This window comes from Falco biarmicus, chromosome 1 (assembly GCF_023638135.1).
Source record: "Falco biarmicus isolate bFalBia1 chromosome 1, bFalBia1.pri, whole genome shotgun sequence".
NCBI classification, from domain to species: domain Eukaryota; kingdom Metazoa; phylum Chordata; class Aves; order Falconiformes; family Falconidae; genus Falco; species Falco biarmicus.
The window spans coordinates 102,310,525-102,330,097 of record NC_079288.1 but is presented as its reverse complement, the minus strand read 5'-3'; the positions used below and the strand labels follow the sequence as shown (position 1 = coordinate 102,330,097).

Below are 19,573 nucleotides of genomic sequence, written 5' to 3'. Positions count from 1 at the left end.
TGTGAATACCCTTGCAGGAACTACCTACATGGAAGGACACCATTGTTCACATAAAAAAAATAAAAATCATACACAGGGTCCTTTAAGGCATAAAATATTTGCACTTTACCCTTAGGACTTATGTTGAAAAAGAGATCTGATATACAGCTGAAGTATTTGGTTTCTCACCATCATTCACTCTTTTTCAGGGTGCTACATGCCTCATTTCAGCATATACAATAAGCAGCTGCTACTCTTTTAATGGAAAAAGAAATCATGTAGAAACAGAGCACTGTCACTCAACAGCTGATCACCAAAAACAATATAAGAAACTTGTCCTCCTGACTCCACATCTAGTGTCCGAGACACTGACAACAACCTAGTTTACTTTGCAGATACAGGAAATGAGCTATCAGAACTGTTAGAAAAACTATCACGTAAACCACCTGGACATCGAACGACTACAGTTCGCCAATCAATCTGCGTCACTGTCTTAATTAAATAAACCACTAACTACAGCATCAGACCATCTAGTCTTTCCCTCATCCCACAACTTGTTTGCTAACCCGTAAGTCAGATCAGCTTCACTACAAGATGGCAGCCTAGCTGAGTCACAGTTTTATTTAATATTCATTTGCACAATTCCTTACGACAATTCAGGAGGCAAAACTATTACTGGATTATTCTAACTGCAAAACAACCACCCTTGAAACAAAAATTCCCAATAAAGACACACTTGTGCTGAACAATCATTCTTCACAGCCAGACAGTCAATGCTTTATTTGGAAAATAAATATAATTCCAGCTGCAACATTTTACAGTAAGTAAGCACAGCTCAATAAAACAGCACTACTTAATTACCCATGCAAGATTTGTGGGACAGCTCTTCTGACAGCTCAAATGACATCATTTCTTAAAGCTGTATTTGGTAGTCAAGGCAGACACTATATCCCTGTAAGGAGTATCAGAGTCAGATTTGGTCCTTGGTATGCAACACAGCCGACGAAAGGTTGGAGAACGCAGCAACAGGTTGTGCGAGAGTCCCACGAAGCTTGAGGACAGCCAGTACAACGACATAGACTGCAACAAGACAAATACAGAGTTCAGCTTCCCTAGACACAATGAAAACACTACAGTTTTAGGCAGCTATTCATGAACCACAACCACTGGCTGTTGCAATTTGATCCAAATCAATTTTCCTCACACAGGGCACCAATTGTCACAGCACAAGTAAAACTGGCAGGCTGCAACAGGGCTTTACCATCAGTCAGATCCTACTGTCCGTGCTGTTTTTCCACCCTCCTGAGGCCAGACCACACTGCTCCTTCTCTCCACTACCTCTGGGTTCTTCCTTCCCCAGGCTCCTCCTCCAGCCAGCCTCTCCTCAGAGCTATTTAACCACTTAGCAGAACGAGCTACACCTGCACATCATCCATGTCAGTCAACCCACTGCCTTTGTAGCAAGGCCACAGCTGCATGTTATCAATGTCAAGCAACCCACTGCCTTCATTCCTCTACAACTGGTTACTCCCAGTTATCAAGAAAAATAAACTCACCTAACCCCACTTCTCTCAATAACAATAATGGCTTCCATTTAAAATGTATTTTTCACTCTTTCTCAACTCTTTTGGGGAAAAAAAGTAATCTACTCTGGAATCTGACAACAGTTCATAAATTAATTCATATTAAACTTGCGTAAACTTCTCTATTTCAGACTAAAGGTGATGCGCCAAACAACTAGATACTTTGCTTTTGCTAACCACTGCAAAAATACCCAGAAGTAGAACACCTGGTAAAAATGAGAAGTGTTTTAACAAGATCATGGACAATTTCCTGATATAAGAACTATGCTGTTTTCTCCTTACAGTAAGAAAACACTTAGCAAACTTTTGTCTCTATATCCTTATATAAATGTTACTCTCATGTCTGAGATCACAGAAAGGATACTAACCTGCTCTAAATGTCCTTCCAAGCCCTAAATTGCAAAAATGTAATTTAGAAACAGTAAGTCTGCAGATTCTTCCCTCTGAACAAAAATACTGTAAAAAGGTTTATGAATTTAAATGCATGTGTAAACAAAACATCTTACGTGTTTTAGGGCATGCTGTAATAGAGAGCATGGTCTATTAAACACACCAGGCATTTGGGTTGCTCTTGAAGCACTAGGAACATACCAGAGTCAGAGGTTAACAGATGCATCATTAAGACTGTACTTACAGAGGGGACCGTTGCAGCCACAGGGATCATTACTACTGACACCACTCGAAAGAAATTCGTAGCAAGCTTCTGGAACCTGGAAACGTCCATTTTTTGCGAAGCAAAGATCTGAAAGGCAGAAACCCACAGACATAAGGTCTTTTTGAAATGACTAAAATGAGAAAAAAAGACAACCATGGGGTTTCCTGTAACCCAGCACTCCTGTTCAGGTATTACTTTCATTTTGCATCCTCTGTTCCAATTAACATACTGCTACAGTCTTTCATTTAACTTGTTTGAAGTTTTACATGTTCAGTCCTTTGTAGGAAATACTGTAACAACCCAGCAGAGCAGCTGACAATCATTTCAAGTTAAGGTAACTTTACACAGTCTGTCTCTTTTTCACATCTCCACATGCCAAAGCCCCAGCCTGAAGCACAGCCCTCGAGGAGAAGGCTGCCAACAGGAAACAGACCACAAACGGTTGATGGATAACTAAACGACAGCAGAATCAGGTCTACAGTCACATACGGACTTTTTTTCTCTAAGACACGCTCTGTCCACATGACACAGAAGAAACTGGAGTAACAATGAAATCCACAGGGTTAGAGTTTGATGAGAACACCTGACAGAAAAATCAAGAAGAAAAGTATTTCCATCAAATTACCTCCAAAAACGGAAAATGGAAGACTTTTTTTCTCTTTTCTGTTTGTGTTGGTTTACCTCCCCAGCAACCTTTAAAAGTTAGGGATTTTTTCAAGTTTTTAAGAAGTCATCGTTAGTTTTGTCCACAAGGTGGGGAGAAATAACTGAGGGGGTAGAATAAACCAAAACCCCAACATGTGCTTCTGGATGCTTAACACCCAGGGAGCTCATTAGAACATCATTCTAAGAGAAACTTTAGAGTCAAGACTAAATTTTACTGAGGCTCAGGTCAAGTATCCATATCACATCAGAATGTGTCATCTTTAAACAAGATACCCACATATTCAAATGCACACAACAAATTATTTTTGAGTGCTGCCCAATGCATTTAAAGCACCGATAAGCTGAGATCACCCTTACATTACTGTGTTTTATAAGTGGGTAACACTGCCTCACAGTTCTAGAAAAAAGAAATAATCCCTTTCCAATCATTCTATTTATTCCATCAACGTACCTCCACTATCAGCAAATTCACAAGCCCAAGCAAAACTGGCAAAATCCACGTAGAATCTGGTGCCGTGAGGTCTGTAAACCACAATGCTCCTCCTGCTGAAAACTGTCCCTGAACTATAAAAATAAAGAAAATACGGAATTAAGTATGATTTGCTACCTCAAGCTGGTCAGAACTGTACCATGTATTACAACCAAATCATCCAAGCTTCTAGGTACACTTTATCTACACAAGAAATACTATGAAAGCAGGAAACTTTGGTTTAACAGCTTGCATGTCAAGGCATCCTGCTATCAACACAAGTAAAGAATGGTGGGAGACACCAGGTGAGATCCAGCTTAGCTAATGACAGCCACTGACTCAGGTAAACCTGCGATAAAAACTAGCTTGATCTCAACCACCATTTTACAAGCCAGTGAGGAAAATACGCAATGCAGTAACCTACAGTGAGTACACACTTTAGATTTTGGAAATAATTACATTTTTCTTAGTAACCATATAACTTGTTGCATTTTTCTTTAGAACAGGGGTGCTCAAACTATGGCCCGTGGGCTGGATACGGCCCCCCAGGGTCCTTAGTCTGGCCCCCGGTGTTTACAGACCCTCCGCCCCCCCCCCCCCCCCACGGGTTGGGGGGGGAAAACCAAGCAGCCGCAGATGGCTGCCTGCCACTTCATCCACGCTCCGGCCCCGTTTAAAAAGTTTGAGGACCCCTGCTTTAGAAGAACAAACTATAAACTGCTTTCTACAAAATAAAAACACCCATATTTTTATTAAAAAAAAACCCCATGCATTCATCTTGTCTACAGTACTCCATTTGAAAATTCACATGGAAGAAAAAAAATACAGATTAATAGGGAATGTGCTGTGGTACAGGTAGTATTACTTGCTAAATATCCTTGTCTTGTGAACCAGAAAAATCCCAAGACAATTCCCACCCACCCCCCAGTAAACCTTTCTTCAGAAAAACAAAAAATAATTAAACGCTCACACAGCCTAACAAAATGCCTCACGTTGTTCCCAGAGCTCAGACTCTTGATACTGCTTTTGAAGAGGCATCCTGCAAAGCTCACAGCACTATTACAAATAATGAGAACATATAAGAGACCAGTGATGCTCTGGATGCTGCAAATCCCTGCTGGAAGAGTTCAAACCAAAGAAAAGTACAGGTGGGGTCCAGACACAAGTTCTTTGATTACATACAGTGCAGTTTAATCCAGTACAACATGCCCAATGTACCTAATCAAAGCCTTTGAATTTTATTTTTATATTTATCCATGCCTAAAACTGTATTGTTTAAAAACTTAGCAGTGGAGTATTCTTTGTATCAGCTTATATGTCAAGCGCAGGAGATGGTGTACTTTAACCAAAGAAGCGTCTGTAAAAACAGCAACTGAATGAAAAATGACTGTTAAAAGAGTGTGTCTGTTCAGATGAATCACCTTCTGAGCTCATGGCACCAACACTGCAGTTGCGCAAAGCGAGGGACACGCAAACCCACATCGGGATCTGTACCCACACCAGCAACGTGGCTTTGAAGGGATGGCAGTTGTCTCGAATGTACAGCTCTGTAATAACCCTCCTCAGGTTTTTCTTGAAGTGGAACCTTTTAGAAAGAAAGAAAGAAAAAAAACAGCAACCCAAACCAAAACTCCTCTCACAACAGCTGTTACAGAATAACTTCTCAAATTCTGAAATAACACTCCCACAGGCTGTACGTATCAAATGTGCAACTCTGGAAAACCTGAGCCTTTCCTCTTCAGACGTGCCCCTCTCCTTTGCCAACCCCCATCCCTCACAACTTTTGGCCCTATTGCTATAAAGCAGCTTTTCACAACAAAATTTCCAACCACCATTAGCAGTGACCAGTAACTTGTCTGGTATTTTATTTCACAGTGCTTTTTGTCTGAACTGGGGCATAACTACCTCAATACAGAGGCAATCAGCCAGCTGTGTGATCTCCAGTATCCCAGCCAAGACACACTGCTACTGCACCGCGTGTGGTACTACACTAACAAAGGAACAGGACCACAACCATTCACACCTCAAGTTCCAGCAATATTTAGGTACCACCATAGCTAAGGAAAGTTTACCCGCACATAAAGACAAAAAAAATTAAAATTCCTGGATTTGGCCCTGTAATCATAAAACTATCACCAGTCTGGAGCTTTAAAACAGATACAATCTGAACAGCAATACAAGAAACGCAAGTAAGTCATAGAAGCGGCAAGAAAATCTAATCTTTGGGTAATGGTAGAATCTTCTGTGGAACATACAGACTTTCCCTCCTGCTATCCCTCAATATGGAATGAATTTATAAGGTATATAAAATTGCCATCTTACCTGGCGACCTTTTCAGACCAACCCAGTTGCTTTCCACGAACAGAAACTTCATAGCGAAGATGCTCGGCTAGTTTTTTAATCTCAGGCTGCAAGTTTTCCAACTAGCTAAAGAAAAGGAAAAGTGTTTATGGACAGTTACATGAAACAACTGCTTCCTCTTCCCACCTGATACTGCACCGATATTAAAAATGACTGCGAAGAACAAGACAACACATCCCTGAGCACCTTGTACCTTTAAGCAAAATAACATGAAAATACTAGTGAGAGGTGTTTACAGTAACAATTGAAGATACTACCTTACTAAAAAATGAAATAAATACAGAGTTAGATTTTATAGTTTGTTTTGAATAAGAAACTTCTAATCTTCTTTCAGGAACTGTGACAAGATACTTAACAGAAAAGCCTTTAATGACACCTCCAAAAGATTTAAGGCCCAGCAGGATAGAACTTTGCAGTCACTGGAGTCACTATCCCGAGGAATAAGAGAACCCCCTACATAAGAATGTAATACCGTATTCACTTTTGCAATCACAAGGAAAGGCAGCGTTAACCGTAAAAACCAAAACAAACTAAAAAAACCCACAACCCACCGCAAACACACTGCAATAAAATTGTTTCTCGTACAACAATGCTCTTTGAGGGACCGTCACTGAAGAACCCGATGCAAAAACCACACCTGCATTTCCCAGCCCGACCTTCACGCAGGTGAACAAAGGCTCAAGGGACTCCAGCGGGGATGGAGCTGTAGCAGCTGTGCCCGCACCCCGGCGGCCGCCGCGGGACAGCGCTGGGAACCGCCCCGCAGGGCCGCAAAAGCTCCTCCAGCCTCTTCAGGAACTCCAACCGTTTTCCTCGCTCGGGGGGGGGGAAGTTATTTAGGAAGCGCTGAAGGCTGGTTTACTTCAGGTTTTTATTGGGACGGCTTGGGCAAGCGCCTTCAGCCAGCACACCACGGAAGGCGCCTTGCACACACCGACTCCAGCGCTAAAGCAGCTCCATTTCCACGCAGCCCCCACGAAGCAGCGCACCCCCGCTCCTCAGTTTTATTCATACGTGTTCGTATTGTATTACTTACAGGCCCCCGCCGCGGGAAGGCCTCCCGGAGCGCGGCGCCCCGCAGGCCTGCAGCCCGCGCCCCGGCGCAGGGGCACACGGCGGGCCAGGGCCACTCAGCGGCGGCGCCGTGGGGCGGGACACGCGTGGCACGGAGCAGCCCACCCCCCACCTCCGGCCGCAGGACACCACCGCGGCCGGGAACCGCCGTCCTACCAGTCCCCCCGAGGGAATGCCGCCCACGGCGGGCTGGAGGGCGCAAGCCGGGCCCCCCGCCCCGCCTCACGCAGCGAGGCGGCCCTCAGGAGGGGGGACGCACCCACCTTGGCCAGGAGGCGGCCCTGGTGCGCGGCCAGCGGTAAGGTGACGGCGGTGCGGAGCAGGGCGGCGCTGCACACGATGGTGGCCCACCAGGGCAGCCCGGCCGCCGCCTGCACCGCCGCCAGCCCCTGCTCCGCCCAGTGCACGGGCACCGACTGCGCCAGCTGCTCGTACCAGCCGCCGGGACCGCCGCTCCCCGCCGCTACGGGCGCGGCGGCCGCCCGCCAGCCCGGCCGCGCCAGCCGCCACATGGCGAACGGCTCTGCCCCGGGGCGCCGGCTGCCGCGCATGCGCCACGCGCCAGCGCAGCGCGCCCTCCCGACGGCGCGGCGGCCATGGCGGCTGAGGGCAGCGGGACGGGCAGGCGCCGCGGCGGGTTATTCGCAGCCGCTCATCAGCCGTGGGGCTCCCGCCTCCCCCAGGGCAAGGAGACGGAAAGGGCGGGCTTAGGCCCCTGCTCCTTCAGCCCCAAGGCTCCCACATGCACACCGCTCCCAGACCTACACCTACTTGCCTTCCTTTAAACGTGCTTTTCTTTTTCCTAAATAAGAATGACCTGCCAGGTCCCACAAGTATATATTCCTTTTTTTTCCTTTTTTATTGATCGAATAGAAAGCATTACAGTTGATGTATTAAAAAAAAAAAATGTATCTGCGAAAGGAAAAAAAAAAAAAAAAAAAGTTCCTCACACAAGACTTCCAGATCCCCCAGGATTTAATCACTGATGCCCCGCAGGTGGCATCCAGCCTATGCAGCCCTAGCCACAGCTCGATTATAGTTCGGGGTTTTTGTTTAACTCAACAAAACACAGGTAAGAAACCACACACACTCAGATGCTGCTTTCTGACCCACAGATGTCATGGTTGTAATAAACACTGAGCGCTACTTCTCAGTAGGATTATTGCAGAATAAGACTGCAAATAATCCCACATAGCACTAACAGCTCAAGCAAAAATTTTTATTAGAGGGCTAAAGGTCATAGTGAAGATTGACAGGGCACTATTCCCCAACTCACACTATGGTGTGCTGAAGTGGAGTTTCAATTGTTTTTTCTTAGTTCTTTAGTCTGGTACCCATTTTGCTACAACCAGTTTTACACAATGCATTTGACATATTGACAGCTGGAAAAAGGAGCTTACTTTTATTCAGAGCATCACCTAATAGCCTGTATATGGACATCAATAAGCACAAACTTTCTGGACATCTCAGATATTACAATATTTAAAAGGCAATATGCTTCTTTGGACAAGTGGGTTTGTTTTTCTTCCTTCTGGCTTTCCAATGAGTACCATAATAAATATAAAATAGCACTTCTTAAATTCCAGCCTTAACAGCAGCCTGTTTAACTCATCTGGGATATTTCTTCCTCAGATTGTATCTCTCAGGAGATTAACTGTTGCCTCCAAGTGACACAGCAAGGAAAAAACAAGCTTTTCTTCAACCTTCCTGCATGTAGAATAACCAGCAACAGATCACACTGGCCCCCACTTGTCCTGCACAAAAAAATATATTCAACTTATAGATTTACTGCTTTAAACTAGATGTACACAAACAGCACGGGGATCCTGACTGGAGCTGCGTGTCACTGCTGACCGAGCCTGGCCTCACAGGACCCCAAGCCTTCACCTCCTGCTACTGCTGTTCACTCCGAGCAACTGTAAGCAAAGGTGACAGCTCCTGACCATGACTATAAGGAAATTCTCCCTTGGAACAAACCTTCATGGGGCAGGGACCCAGTTCAGAGTAAGACATTGTCTACTAGAACTTATTCTGAAATAAGCCTTCCTTTGGAGCTGGTTTTCATCAGTGAAGCTCTGCTAAAACTGCAAAAGTCTCATTCCTGAACTAACACACACCAAGGATGCACGTTCTGAAATTATATTTGTTGATAAAGAAAGGAACCAGAGGAACAGAAGCTTTGGGAGCGCTCATGGAACAGAACAGACCTTGCTGCATGAACCCAACTACAAGAATAATTTTTAATAGATGCTGCAGTGTGATACATTTAACCCTGTTTCCTGGGCAAGTAGGAGAGTTCTCAGTGGAGACAACTCTGAACATGCCAAAAGGCTGTTGTTTTTCTCAGGTGCTTTTTGCTGAAAAGCCTTTGACAGAAGGAAAATGGAAACTCTTTATTATCTGGTTACAACCGATGTATGCCTTCTCAAAAAAAAAAAAAAACAACACAGATTTGGGAAAAGCCCTCTGATAATGCCCATTGTTTTTTGGTTTGTTTGTTTTTGGTTTTTTTGTGGTTTTTTTTCTTTTATAATGTACTTAAATTACACAAGTAGAAAAGTTATGCTTATTAATAGTTTAATGTATGAAGGAAACATCCAGATTTCTGAATATGAAGGTACATATCTCACATTAATTTAAGTCTACATAAAGTAGAGCCTCTATACTGACATATTGAAATTTACTTTCTGCTTAGCCATTTGTTATGTAAACAATTGTACATTTATTTGCCATTCTAAAACTTCAGGATCAAGTTTACATAATTTTGCTAAATTTTCTGTGTTTGCTCAGAAGCAGTTTACAGTACTAAAACCAACCAGCCAAAGAACAGCTTCAACAGAAAGTTATGTCAAAAAAAAAAAAAAAAGGAAAGGAAAGGAAAGAGTAAAGGCTAACTAAGTTGAAACGTATGATGGTGGGGAATGGGCGGTCACAATGTTCACAGAAAAAGGTCAGTTAGTAAGTTCTTCTGCAAAAAGCCTACACACTTCAGTCAAGCACATCAGTAGAATGATCTGGGAGCACATAAACTGTTTCTGCCATTTGTGTTTTCCTCTGCAAAAAAGGAATCTCAAGGCTAGCAAGTTGATCCCACTCAGCCAAGCTGGTTCATATGCACACTGTTCATGTGAGGTGTCCAAGTTCCAGTCCACACCTGAAAGAGAAAGTTTCATTTAACATCAAGCTTCAGGGCTGCTTAAAACAGTTCCAAAGCCAAAAAATCACTCTACAGTGCTTATGGTTTTCACTACAACTAAGGCTCAACATCACACAACATTGCAATCACTCAAACTACAAAAATGTTCCTTTCACCACCAGTTTTATCCTGCTGCAATTCAGGTAAGAAAAGAAGGAAATGAGGGTTTAATCCTTCTGCATGTACTTTTTCACCATGGCCAAAGGTTCCATCTTCCTCCTCCTTTCTACTTCAGGCAAAAAAAGTATTTCCACTCAGCCAGACTGCCTTCCTTCATAGCAATGTCAAGGACAGAAATCAATGCTATTTATGCCCACTAGATCCTCCATCACAGCAACACTGATGCAATACATGTTTTACTGTTCCATGGGAAAAATGTATCCCTTTAGACCCAGTGAAGTAAGTATTCCCTCTGAACATGCCAGGTCTGTTCTCAAGGCAAATTAACAGGATTCTGTTCACGTGCAAAATTATTTGCAAGGACAGAAGACCTCCAGCTTTCAGACCAAGAGATTATCTTTCCTCTCTACCTTAGGAAGTTCTGACAACCAAGAACTTGATTTCTGGCACCTTGAATTATTTTCCCTTAATGCATACTAACACCCTCAGCTCTGGGAAAACCCAAGTATAACAAAGCAAAGCCTTCTTTGGGGGACAATGTTTTCTCACTAAACCAGAAGACACCTCATAACCGTCACGAGCCACTTCAGAGCAACACGTGAACCATGGCCACACAACAGACTGCCTTCTCTTCTGCACACCTATATGATCTGCCAGAGCCGGGAGCTGCTCTTTGCAGCTTGGATGATGCCCAAGCAAATTAAGTCCAGAAATATCTTTGTTTAGTAGCAGTATAACAGGGTTCACTGAATAATTAAAAATAAAGACAAGATATAATGTAACAGAGCTACTGATGTTCCATTACAGTATCAGTTGCTGGCTGAGTACGAACAGGAGGTTTAGGAGAACATAATCCCTATACCTAAATTATATTTAGCTGACAAGCCTATAACCCAGGCAAGATCAGTGCAGTGGACAGAAGAGCTACTTAATCCCTTCCTATGTGAACTCCTAACACAGTAAAGATGACACACCTTTCAGAGCCCAGCAACAATCCCTTAGACCTAATGCCGTTTTCCCTTTTGGGGAATGGAAAGCTTACATAACAGCAAATAAATGGCTTTTCTCAGAAACACCAATCAATTGTGTTTTCCAAAAGGCAGAACTGAAGAGAAATCATACGATCATTTTGAGTAAAATACAGTGTAAAACTATCTTTTCTACCCTGACCTGCCTACAAGACATCATCAAAAGAGCTGATCTGCAGTAATTAACCTGGTGTCTACTTTGACTAAACAGGCAGCTTCTCCAAGCTCAGCTGGAAGCCAGCTTCCCAGTTCTCAAGCACAACTATGTTCACAGAACACAGTAACAGCAGCACACTCCTTTGAAGTAGATTAACTCAGCGATGTCGATTTTTTCTTGGGACAACCTACAGTTATTTTTGGAGAGATGACTAACGTTTCAAATTTGCCAGTAAGCACGTACAGCACTCAGTGCTGCACTGAATAGGCTGGTTTTATCAGCCCTTTAGAGACAAGTACAAAGAAGAAACACTACAGTGTTATTTTCATATATTCTAACAGCTACTATCTCATCTTCACCACACTTTCTTACATTAAAAGAAAACTGAGAATATAAAAATTGAAAAATTACCGTCTGAGGCCCGTTATTTTCTGTGGAATTTGAAACCATCTTTATCAGCGAGTTCCAAGATGGGTCAGCAGCATGAGGCCCATTAAAGATAGGGCCTCCAGTACCATCTGTGATGGGGGCTACAGGAGGAATCATTGCATTCCCATACACAGAAAAAGGCATGCCCTTAGGGGGAGGAAAAAGCAAGAATCAGTACATATTCAAAACCACTGCTACTATTGCACTTACAGAAAGACAAAAGGGAACTCACGTTAAAAAAAATTCTGTCTTAAAGCTGTAATGAAATGCCCGAATTTATGAAAAACCTTTCTATGAATACTTATTACATCACAGACAAGTTATTTTTTATTAAATCTATGCCTCTGCAATACGTGAGGGCTAGTTAGCATTTTAGCTTACGCATGCTCAACCACACTGTGAATGATACCTCTGTGTTGTTCATCTGCCTCACGCACTGACAGGTAAATCAAGTGGTACCGTGCATATCAAGACCATTACCCCGACTTTTGGGAAGTCCATGTATCCTGCAGGAACGGGCTGATGGAATGTACCGGAAGGCGTTACAATTCCCGTGCTATCTCTCTCCATGGCTTGGTGTGAGAACACCCCTGGATCAGACATTGGCCGGTGAATCATGTGGCTCCCCATTCCGCTGTGACACCAGTCCACTTTATCTAACACACAGGAGACACACCAACAGCATTGTATGTGACACTTGCTAATCATCCATTTTCCAGCCTAAACATCTGCACACACTTATGTCTGTGACATACACTCAGCTTGCAGTTCCTGCACATCTACCTGCATTAAAACTTAGCTGCATGTGGGGCAGAGAGCAACACAAACAGCACCTGCATGCTCCATGGCAGGAGCCCCGAGCCAGTGCAAGGAGTTTTCAACAGTTATATGCAAGCACAGTGTCACCTCTGTGATATTCCTTCATTTGAGAAGCAAAGCTGCCATTTCTGCTTTTTCTCCAAAAACCTAAATTCTGTGCACATTTGATGCTGTCAAAAGGGTATGTACACTATGAAGACTATTTGTATTTGGTCCACTTCATTACCATTCTTTCATGAATTACGTAATGAACTAAGAGACAGAGAAGTACTTTTGAAAAGCAAAACCAGAAAACGACCACCTGGATATGTGTGCTCATGTTCTAAACACATGAATTTATCAGAGGCAGTTTGGTATTACTACAGTTCCAACCTCAGGCATCCAGAAAGCCAATTTTTCAAAATAAAACATACACAAACTATATTTGAAGGGGTGGAAAAGGAATACAGAAACATTTCTAAAGCATCCTAATACTCAACAAGAGAAGAGCCAATCCCATTCTGGACTGAACATCTAAATGCTGAAGTAACTGAATAAGCAGAAGGCAAGCAGCATTGCAGAACCACAGGCATAGATGGCAGTTTTTACACCTATGCAATGAAAGTAAACATACTCAATTTCTAAGGCCTTAATGACGAATAGCATCTCACTACACAGGTGGGGAAAAGACCACTAGTGAAGTAAAAAAACCAAACCAAACCAACAAACACCACCACACACACAAAAAACCCCAAACCAACACACACACATTTGGATACATCCTATCTATTTTGTATTTTGGGGGAAAAAGCCCCAGGGCAGCACACTCATCACATGCAAAGCATATACACAGTTAGTCCCTTAAGCTGTTTGGACTCCTCAGTCAAGCCGTGGAACAGCTTGTTCAGAGGCTAAGAAGTTTCCATCCCTGAGGTTTTCAAGATCAGATTGGATAAAGCCCTGAGCAACCCAGTCGAACCACACAGCAAATTCTTTTTTGTCTATAGGTCCCATCCACCATGGCCTCATGATTCTCTCCCCCTCATTTGAAGCAAAATAAATCCCCAAACAAACATGAAATCCCACGAAAACAATTTGAAAAAAAATCAGCACTTTCCTATAAACTGCATCCAAGACTCTTGAAGTGTTTGCTGAGAAAAAATGTCCCATCAGTAACTTAAGTTTTTTAAGGAATTCTGAAATATTGAATACTATGCGAGTATAGGAGAGCCAAGAGACTTGCATTAGTAAAATGAGAATGGTATGACTGGAAAGAACAAAAAACCCCACATATGGGCTACTACTGATTCATAAAAAAAAAAAATCAATTGCACAATCCTCAGCACAAAAAGCTCCACCTTGGCTACAAATTAAATATTAACTCCTGTTGTACAAAATAATCTATCAACAGAAATAAAATATACAGTTATCTCAAGACATCTTTATTTCCCCTCTTCTTAAATCCAATGATCCTCACATAGTGCAATACTGTAAACCTTGTGATTTTATTTTCCCCGTTATTTCTTGCTTTGAGTAATAAGCCTTCACAGCCAGGGTGCTTCACAAGCCCTGAGGTTTCCTGAGACCTTGGCTAAGACACAAGGAACCTGACAGGAGGGCCAACAGAGGTCCCTGCTGCAACTCCTTCAGAAAGAGCACTCCTAACATTTTGCGGCACTCACTTCCGCATCATCCTTCAGCTCCCAAGGCAAGTTAAGAAAACACAGTACTGTGGTCATTGCAAGCGCAGGGGCATCTGCTGACACTACGTACCTTGATTGCCACCTATGCCTTCGAAGGACCAGATCCCACTATGCCCCACTGGAGCAGCTAAGTTGCTTCCAATAACAGATGGAGTAGACGTTCCAGTTTGTCTAATACGTGCAGACCGCTCAGTTCCAATCGGAACAGGAACTTTTCTGTCCTGAGAAACATTACTGGGTTTTTCTGATCCCAAGGACACTGCTGAAGGAGTGGGAGATGGTGCTCTTACTCCCGAAGACACCGACTGAGCAGGAGATTCTGCAAGAGGAGCAATGACAACACTTAGTAATGGCATCCACATCCTCTCAGGTCACCACAAACCTATCCTTTAATGTCAAGCCATACATCAAGCAAATGGGAACAGGTAGTTTGTTAATGGCAGACTCATACAGCAAACACTTCAAGATAATTGTAACAGTTTTGCATTCACACATTCACTACTGATTTAGTTTAAGTAAAATTATTATCATGCCCTGTCAGTTACTGAACATGCACCCCAACCAATGACAACACATGACTCAAAATCTGAGCTAAGCATTACTGTGTATCAGCAATAGGGGGTTTGAAGATTATATCCAACAGCATAGCTGAAATAAACCCACACTGTTGGGCTGGTTTGGGTTTGTTTCTTCTTGGTTTATTTCTGTTGTGGGTTGTTTTTTTTTTTGTTTGTTTTGTTGGTTTTTTTTTAATTCTGATATGTTCTCTGTGGGGTTTTTGCCAATAAAACAGACTAACATGTTCCCTGAATAAGCCAGCACTCAAGTTTGTTTTCTGTTCCAAAAAACCTCCGCTGCACAGCCAAAACTGCAGGGGCCAAATGTGGAGGAAGGTACCAGAACTTGCCCTAAGTATTTTCTCCTGGAATGTGCTCCACATTTCTAAGAACATGACAAAAAATAAGCGATCACCACCATCGAGCTAGCTTTAGTAAAATACCATTACAAAGTTTTAACAACTCACACTTGGAGTATTACCTTCAAACAAAAAAAACCAACCTCCTCTTTCCAAAATGACTGAAAAGATGTCAGATATGGTAACAGGCCAAAGTTAACTGCAGCAAGAATAAGGAACTCCTCAATAGCATGACCTTAGCTGCTAAAAAGCCACACTAGAGATCACAACTTGCACAAGGAAATTTTATCTCAAAATCTGGACTGCATAAAGGTATAAAACATATCTAAAAATGCTAAGATGAACAAAACTAGGCAAGCCTACCTAAAAGAGGCAGTGCATAAGGCCACTTCATTTGTACACTAGCTTCTCAACTACTTTCCCACTGACTAGAACTCACCATTTGATGCTGATGAACATGGAGGCAATAAACTAAGTGGGGAAAAATGCTGTCTGTTAAAATTAGCAGCTGCAGGTGCTCCGCCAAGAGGTGTCCCAGGTGCGTATATCTGACCTCCCGAAAGGTTTGAGGCAAAATTACCCAGGTGTGTAGAAGAAGGTGTTACAGAAGCATAGGGTGAATCCATACTGACAATACCTATGAGAGAAATTGGCACAAGTGACTCCCACTACTCCAAGATCTCCATGAAGAGGTTGCCCATATCATGGAAATAAAGAAGGAAAACTTTTATCCCATCAGTTGTTGGGGGGAATTTGTAACTATTTTCCAAAGAGAACTGCAAGTCTTATGCTTCATACTCTCTGCAAGTCTTGACAGCATGTGGCAGTTCTGCTGTATATATAATGATTCTCATGTTATCATGCAGGTACCTTGAATGCAAATAATTAAAGGAATGTAATACACATTCTGATATAACTGTACATCAGAAAAGTAACAGAGCATTTTATTAACCTGTCAATTAAATGTTTTAGATTTAGAAAGTATGGTCTTGTACCAAGAATGGTGGAAATAACAGTAAAGATTTGAAGAGTTTCTTGCTGTTTTTTTATTTGACAGAACGATGTCTATATACACCATGATCACAACGCTGAGGTGATTTTTTCCCCAATCCAGGGATACATTTTAACTTGCTTAAGAAAATGTTAATTTTTAAGACCAAATCGCACCAATTAGACAAGGTATTCAAAATGCAAGAACTACGACCCCCTCAATATTCTCCTCAATGACGAAAGGGAAAAATAAAGTCTTAGGATTTAAAGTTTCAAGAAGTATTACGGAAGCCTGTTACCACCCAATTGCTGTGGCACTTGCTTTACAAGTAGGAGAAAGTTGCGAGTGACAAAAGATTTGAATTTGTAGTTTTAGTTAGGAAAAATCCCTTCACTGGTGACAGGCAGAAGAATAAAGAAGTAACAGCACCTGCTTCCTCTGCATCATCTGTTACCAAGATCCAACCTCTTATTTTTTTGCCAAATTCTTCAGGCTCTCAGGGGCTACCTTCCTGCAAACTAACGTAATACTTGCAAATTCCATAGACTCTGCCAATCTAAATGATTGTGCCTGCAGCCTTCCAAAAGGAAAATTGCTGAAGTAACAGTAGGACTGCAGTTAGAGCACTGCTTTTACTCAGGAACCAACTGGCATACTCAAGTGATACACAGTGTACGCATGTGCCGAAGTCAAAATGCTAAGTAGTATATTAAGCTGACAAAACTCACAGAGCACACCTCAAAAGCTACTCAACACCATGGTATTTAGAAAACATGAAAAATCTAGCTGTTATATGTCTCTATTCATAAACCAAACTACATAAAAAACTTGCAGGTCCTACTATAACTGGCACAGAAGGTACAAACTGAGTGTGTACTTTCTGGAAGCTACAGAACAAGTTCTGTGACAAACCCTTGGCCTCTGTTTGTGCAGAAGGCTAAACATCTCACTAAAAAAATTCAAGAAGCCAATGAAATTAAGTTTTTTTGATCGAATTTAGCAGTTAAGAGAACACACCTCTTATTACAAGTTCACATCAAAACACAATCTTTTTTTATCATCCTAACACTTTGAAGATGCGGCATACCTTTCTGCAGCCTCAGGACAAGAAGCAAGTTAACGCAAACTAGAAGAGTTATTAGCTGGTAGTAGTACAAAAGGGAGGTGGAAACAATACTGAAGCATTTTATTATTTTGGCTATTGTAGGAGAGTAGATTGGAATGGCAAAAAGAACGCCTCAGCTTGGCTGTTATCAGGTTCATTGGCTGCAAAATAATTATTAGATTTGGCAGGTGGCACTTAAAAGGAAGATGAACTCAACTCTGCTTACAGAAACAAACTACCTTACAGCACCCTTTTGGTGCAGAGCAGAGTGATTTCCTAGAAACTACCACAAAAGCTGGGGCATAGAGAGTATTATGCATTCAAATATAAAAATCATGCAGCAGTTACCGTTTAAGTATATTAAGGTGTGAATAAAAACACAGGCTTACCTGAGGGACTTGGAGCTGGCCTCTGTAACGGTGGCCTAAAACCTGGGGCTTTGGAAGTATCTGACTGATGTAAAGGATCTGAATTTGGCAAAAATGAAGACTTTCCTGACAGCATAGACTCCGGTGTTGTCTGAGATGAAACAACGGAACCACCCCAGAAGGCATGAGCAGATGTAGGACTGTTTTCAAACAACGTACTAAAGGGCCCAAATGGTAAAGTAGCACTGAAATTGTTACCCATAGACTTGTTTGCTGGATGGGCTGAATTCTGAGAAGCACTTTGTGTACTTAAGGTAGAAGGAAGCTGCACTGAAGAAGGAACGCTGTGGGGCCTTTTGATGTGATTAACATTGAGGACCGCGACAGAAGAATTTTGCACAGCAGCTGAATTCTTATGGACGCTACCAGTTCCATGGACAGGCGGTCTGATGGCCGGGGTTTCCATCTTAGCTGCAGGCTGAGAAGACCCCATTGAGGTCTGAGACATGGGGTAGGTCATCGGGGCATTTGTTGGACCTGCCACAGGAGCAGATGAGCTTGTCGCTGCTAAATTTGGAGGCACAACCATTCGAGGATCTGGTGCAGGAACCTGAGGTTGCTGAAGAGGGGGTCTTGCCTCTTGCAGAGGAGCTCCTGGAGGCTGCTGATGAGCAGGGTGCACAGATGAGCTGCCGGTACCAGAACTGGGCTGCCTACTGCTGGTTGAGCTGCTCGTTTCCACTGCTGGCGGACTACCCACTTCTGGATCAGACGAAGGTGCACCTTTATTCGGAGAGGTCGCTGTGCAGTCAGAAGGACTGCTTCTGGAAACCCCTGCTGGCTGTGCAGGAGGAGAAGGAGATGAGGGCGAAGATGCGGGGTAGTGTTCTTTGGCAGTAGGAATTGGATACGTGGCATTCGTAGGTGCTGTGCTCGTGTTACTCGCTGTGGTCGTCACTGTGGTCGTTGTTGCATTTGATGTCTTCACAACCGTGACGAAAAGCTGTCTTCTGACAGAAGGTGAACTTGGACTGCCATTTGCAGAAGAACCAGGCACAGTAGAAGCCACTGAACTTGTTGTAGCTGTTGGACTAGTTGTCAAAGTACTTGCTGAATTCACCTGAGAACCGCTGCTGTTCTGACTGTTATGGCGAGGCACCATGTGAGGTTTCGGCGAGTTGGTAGCTCTTGCAGGGCTCAACGGCCTAACAGGGAACGGACCCCATGTGGACTGAGCTGGTGGGAAAGTACCTCCAAAATGCGTCATGGGCAACCGAGGTGGACGGATTTGCTGGAAAGTCTGAGCAGCGAGTAAAGCGTGTGCAAACTGTGGAGGAGGATATGCTAATGGAAGAGAAACTTGGAAACCAGGCCGCACGTTATTCACTGGGTTCTTAATGGTTTTGTGAGTGGATGCCGAAGAAATTGCAGGCACAGTGAGCGCGGAGGCAGTCTGAGATGTTGACGAAGCAGCTACAGTGGTCACTTTGATGCCCACGAGAGAACTGTTAGCAGCTGTAGTGGCGGCAGGTGTCGAAGACCCTATTTTGGAGTTTGCAGCCGAACTTTTCAAACGATTCTTTGGAATGAGTTCATCAATTTCTTTATCCGGATCCTTAATCAGAGCATTGATCAACTGCGTGGCCTGTCTTGTTGATTCCGTGCCACCCCTATAAAAAGGAAAAGGAAAGGAAAAGGGAAAGTGCATCTAAAGCATCTGCATACATTATAGTGAAGTACCTCCAACACATGACCCGGCCAGTCTTCTGTCATGTTAACACAGATAGAAAAATAACTCTCTACCTGAAGACCGAGCTTGGCATGTTACTGCTGCTGACTATTTAAGCAGTTCAAGTTAAGAACTTGTAACTCCCCAAAACCCCAAATGGTTAAAACTTCTACTTCTCTAAATATGCCTACAGATTTAGCCATGTCTAAACACAGAATCCTAATGCTTACGCTCCACCTTGTCTCA

The 19,573-nt window shown here is 43.0% G+C and overlaps 2 protein-coding genes across 8 annotated transcripts in view; both read right to left on the bottom strand.

Moving 5' to 3' along the window:
• Nucleotides 1–731: 731 nt before the first annotated feature.
• LOC130156084 (cytochrome c oxidase assembly protein COX18, mitochondrial) lies at nucleotides 732–7,353 on the bottom strand. Of its 2 annotated transcripts, none has more exons than XM_056354266.1 (6): nucleotides 7,051–7,353; nucleotides 5,675–5,775; nucleotides 4,774–4,937; nucleotides 3,335–3,447; nucleotides 2,197–2,304; nucleotides 732–1,059 (listed from the first exon to the last, which is right to left on the bottom strand). In XM_056354266.1, the coding sequence occupies exons 1-6, from the start codon at nucleotides 7,336–7,338 to the stop codon at nucleotides 886–888; spliced, it is 948 nt and encodes a 315-aa protein (XP_056210241.1). In that variant the 5' UTR covers nucleotides 7,339–7,353; the 3' UTR covers nucleotides 732–885. The 2 variants fall into 2 exon arrangements, with proteins under 2 accessions (XP_056210241.1, XP_056210251.1); XM_056354276.1 differs by lacking the exon at nucleotides 7,051–7,353 and adding an exon at nucleotides 6,351–6,710.
• A 1,655-nt stretch (nucleotides 7,354–9,008) lies between these two features.
• ANKRD17 (ankyrin repeat domain 17) overlaps nucleotides 9,009–19,573 on the bottom strand; it is a 95,021-nt gene continuing 84,456 nt past the window's right edge. For 5 of the 6 annotated variants that reach the window (XM_056354208.1, XM_056354217.1, XM_056354242.1 and 2 more), the window contains 6 exons: nucleotides 17,620–19,268; nucleotides 15,574–15,771; nucleotides 14,289–14,537; nucleotides 12,198–12,373; nucleotides 11,700–11,864; nucleotides 9,009–9,941 (listed from right to left, as the gene is read on the bottom strand). In XM_056354208.1, the coding sequence (XP_056210183.1) occupies nucleotides 9,882–9,941; nucleotides 11,700–11,864; nucleotides 12,198–12,373; nucleotides 14,289–14,537; nucleotides 15,574–15,771; nucleotides 17,620–19,268 (2,497 nt within the window). In that variant the 3' untranslated portion in view covers nucleotides 9,009–9,881. The remainder of the gene's footprint in view (nucleotides 9,942–11,699; nucleotides 11,865–12,197; nucleotides 12,374–14,288; nucleotides 14,538–15,573; nucleotides 15,772–17,619; nucleotides 19,269–19,573) is intronic. The other variant, XM_056354226.1, reaches the window with a different exon arrangement.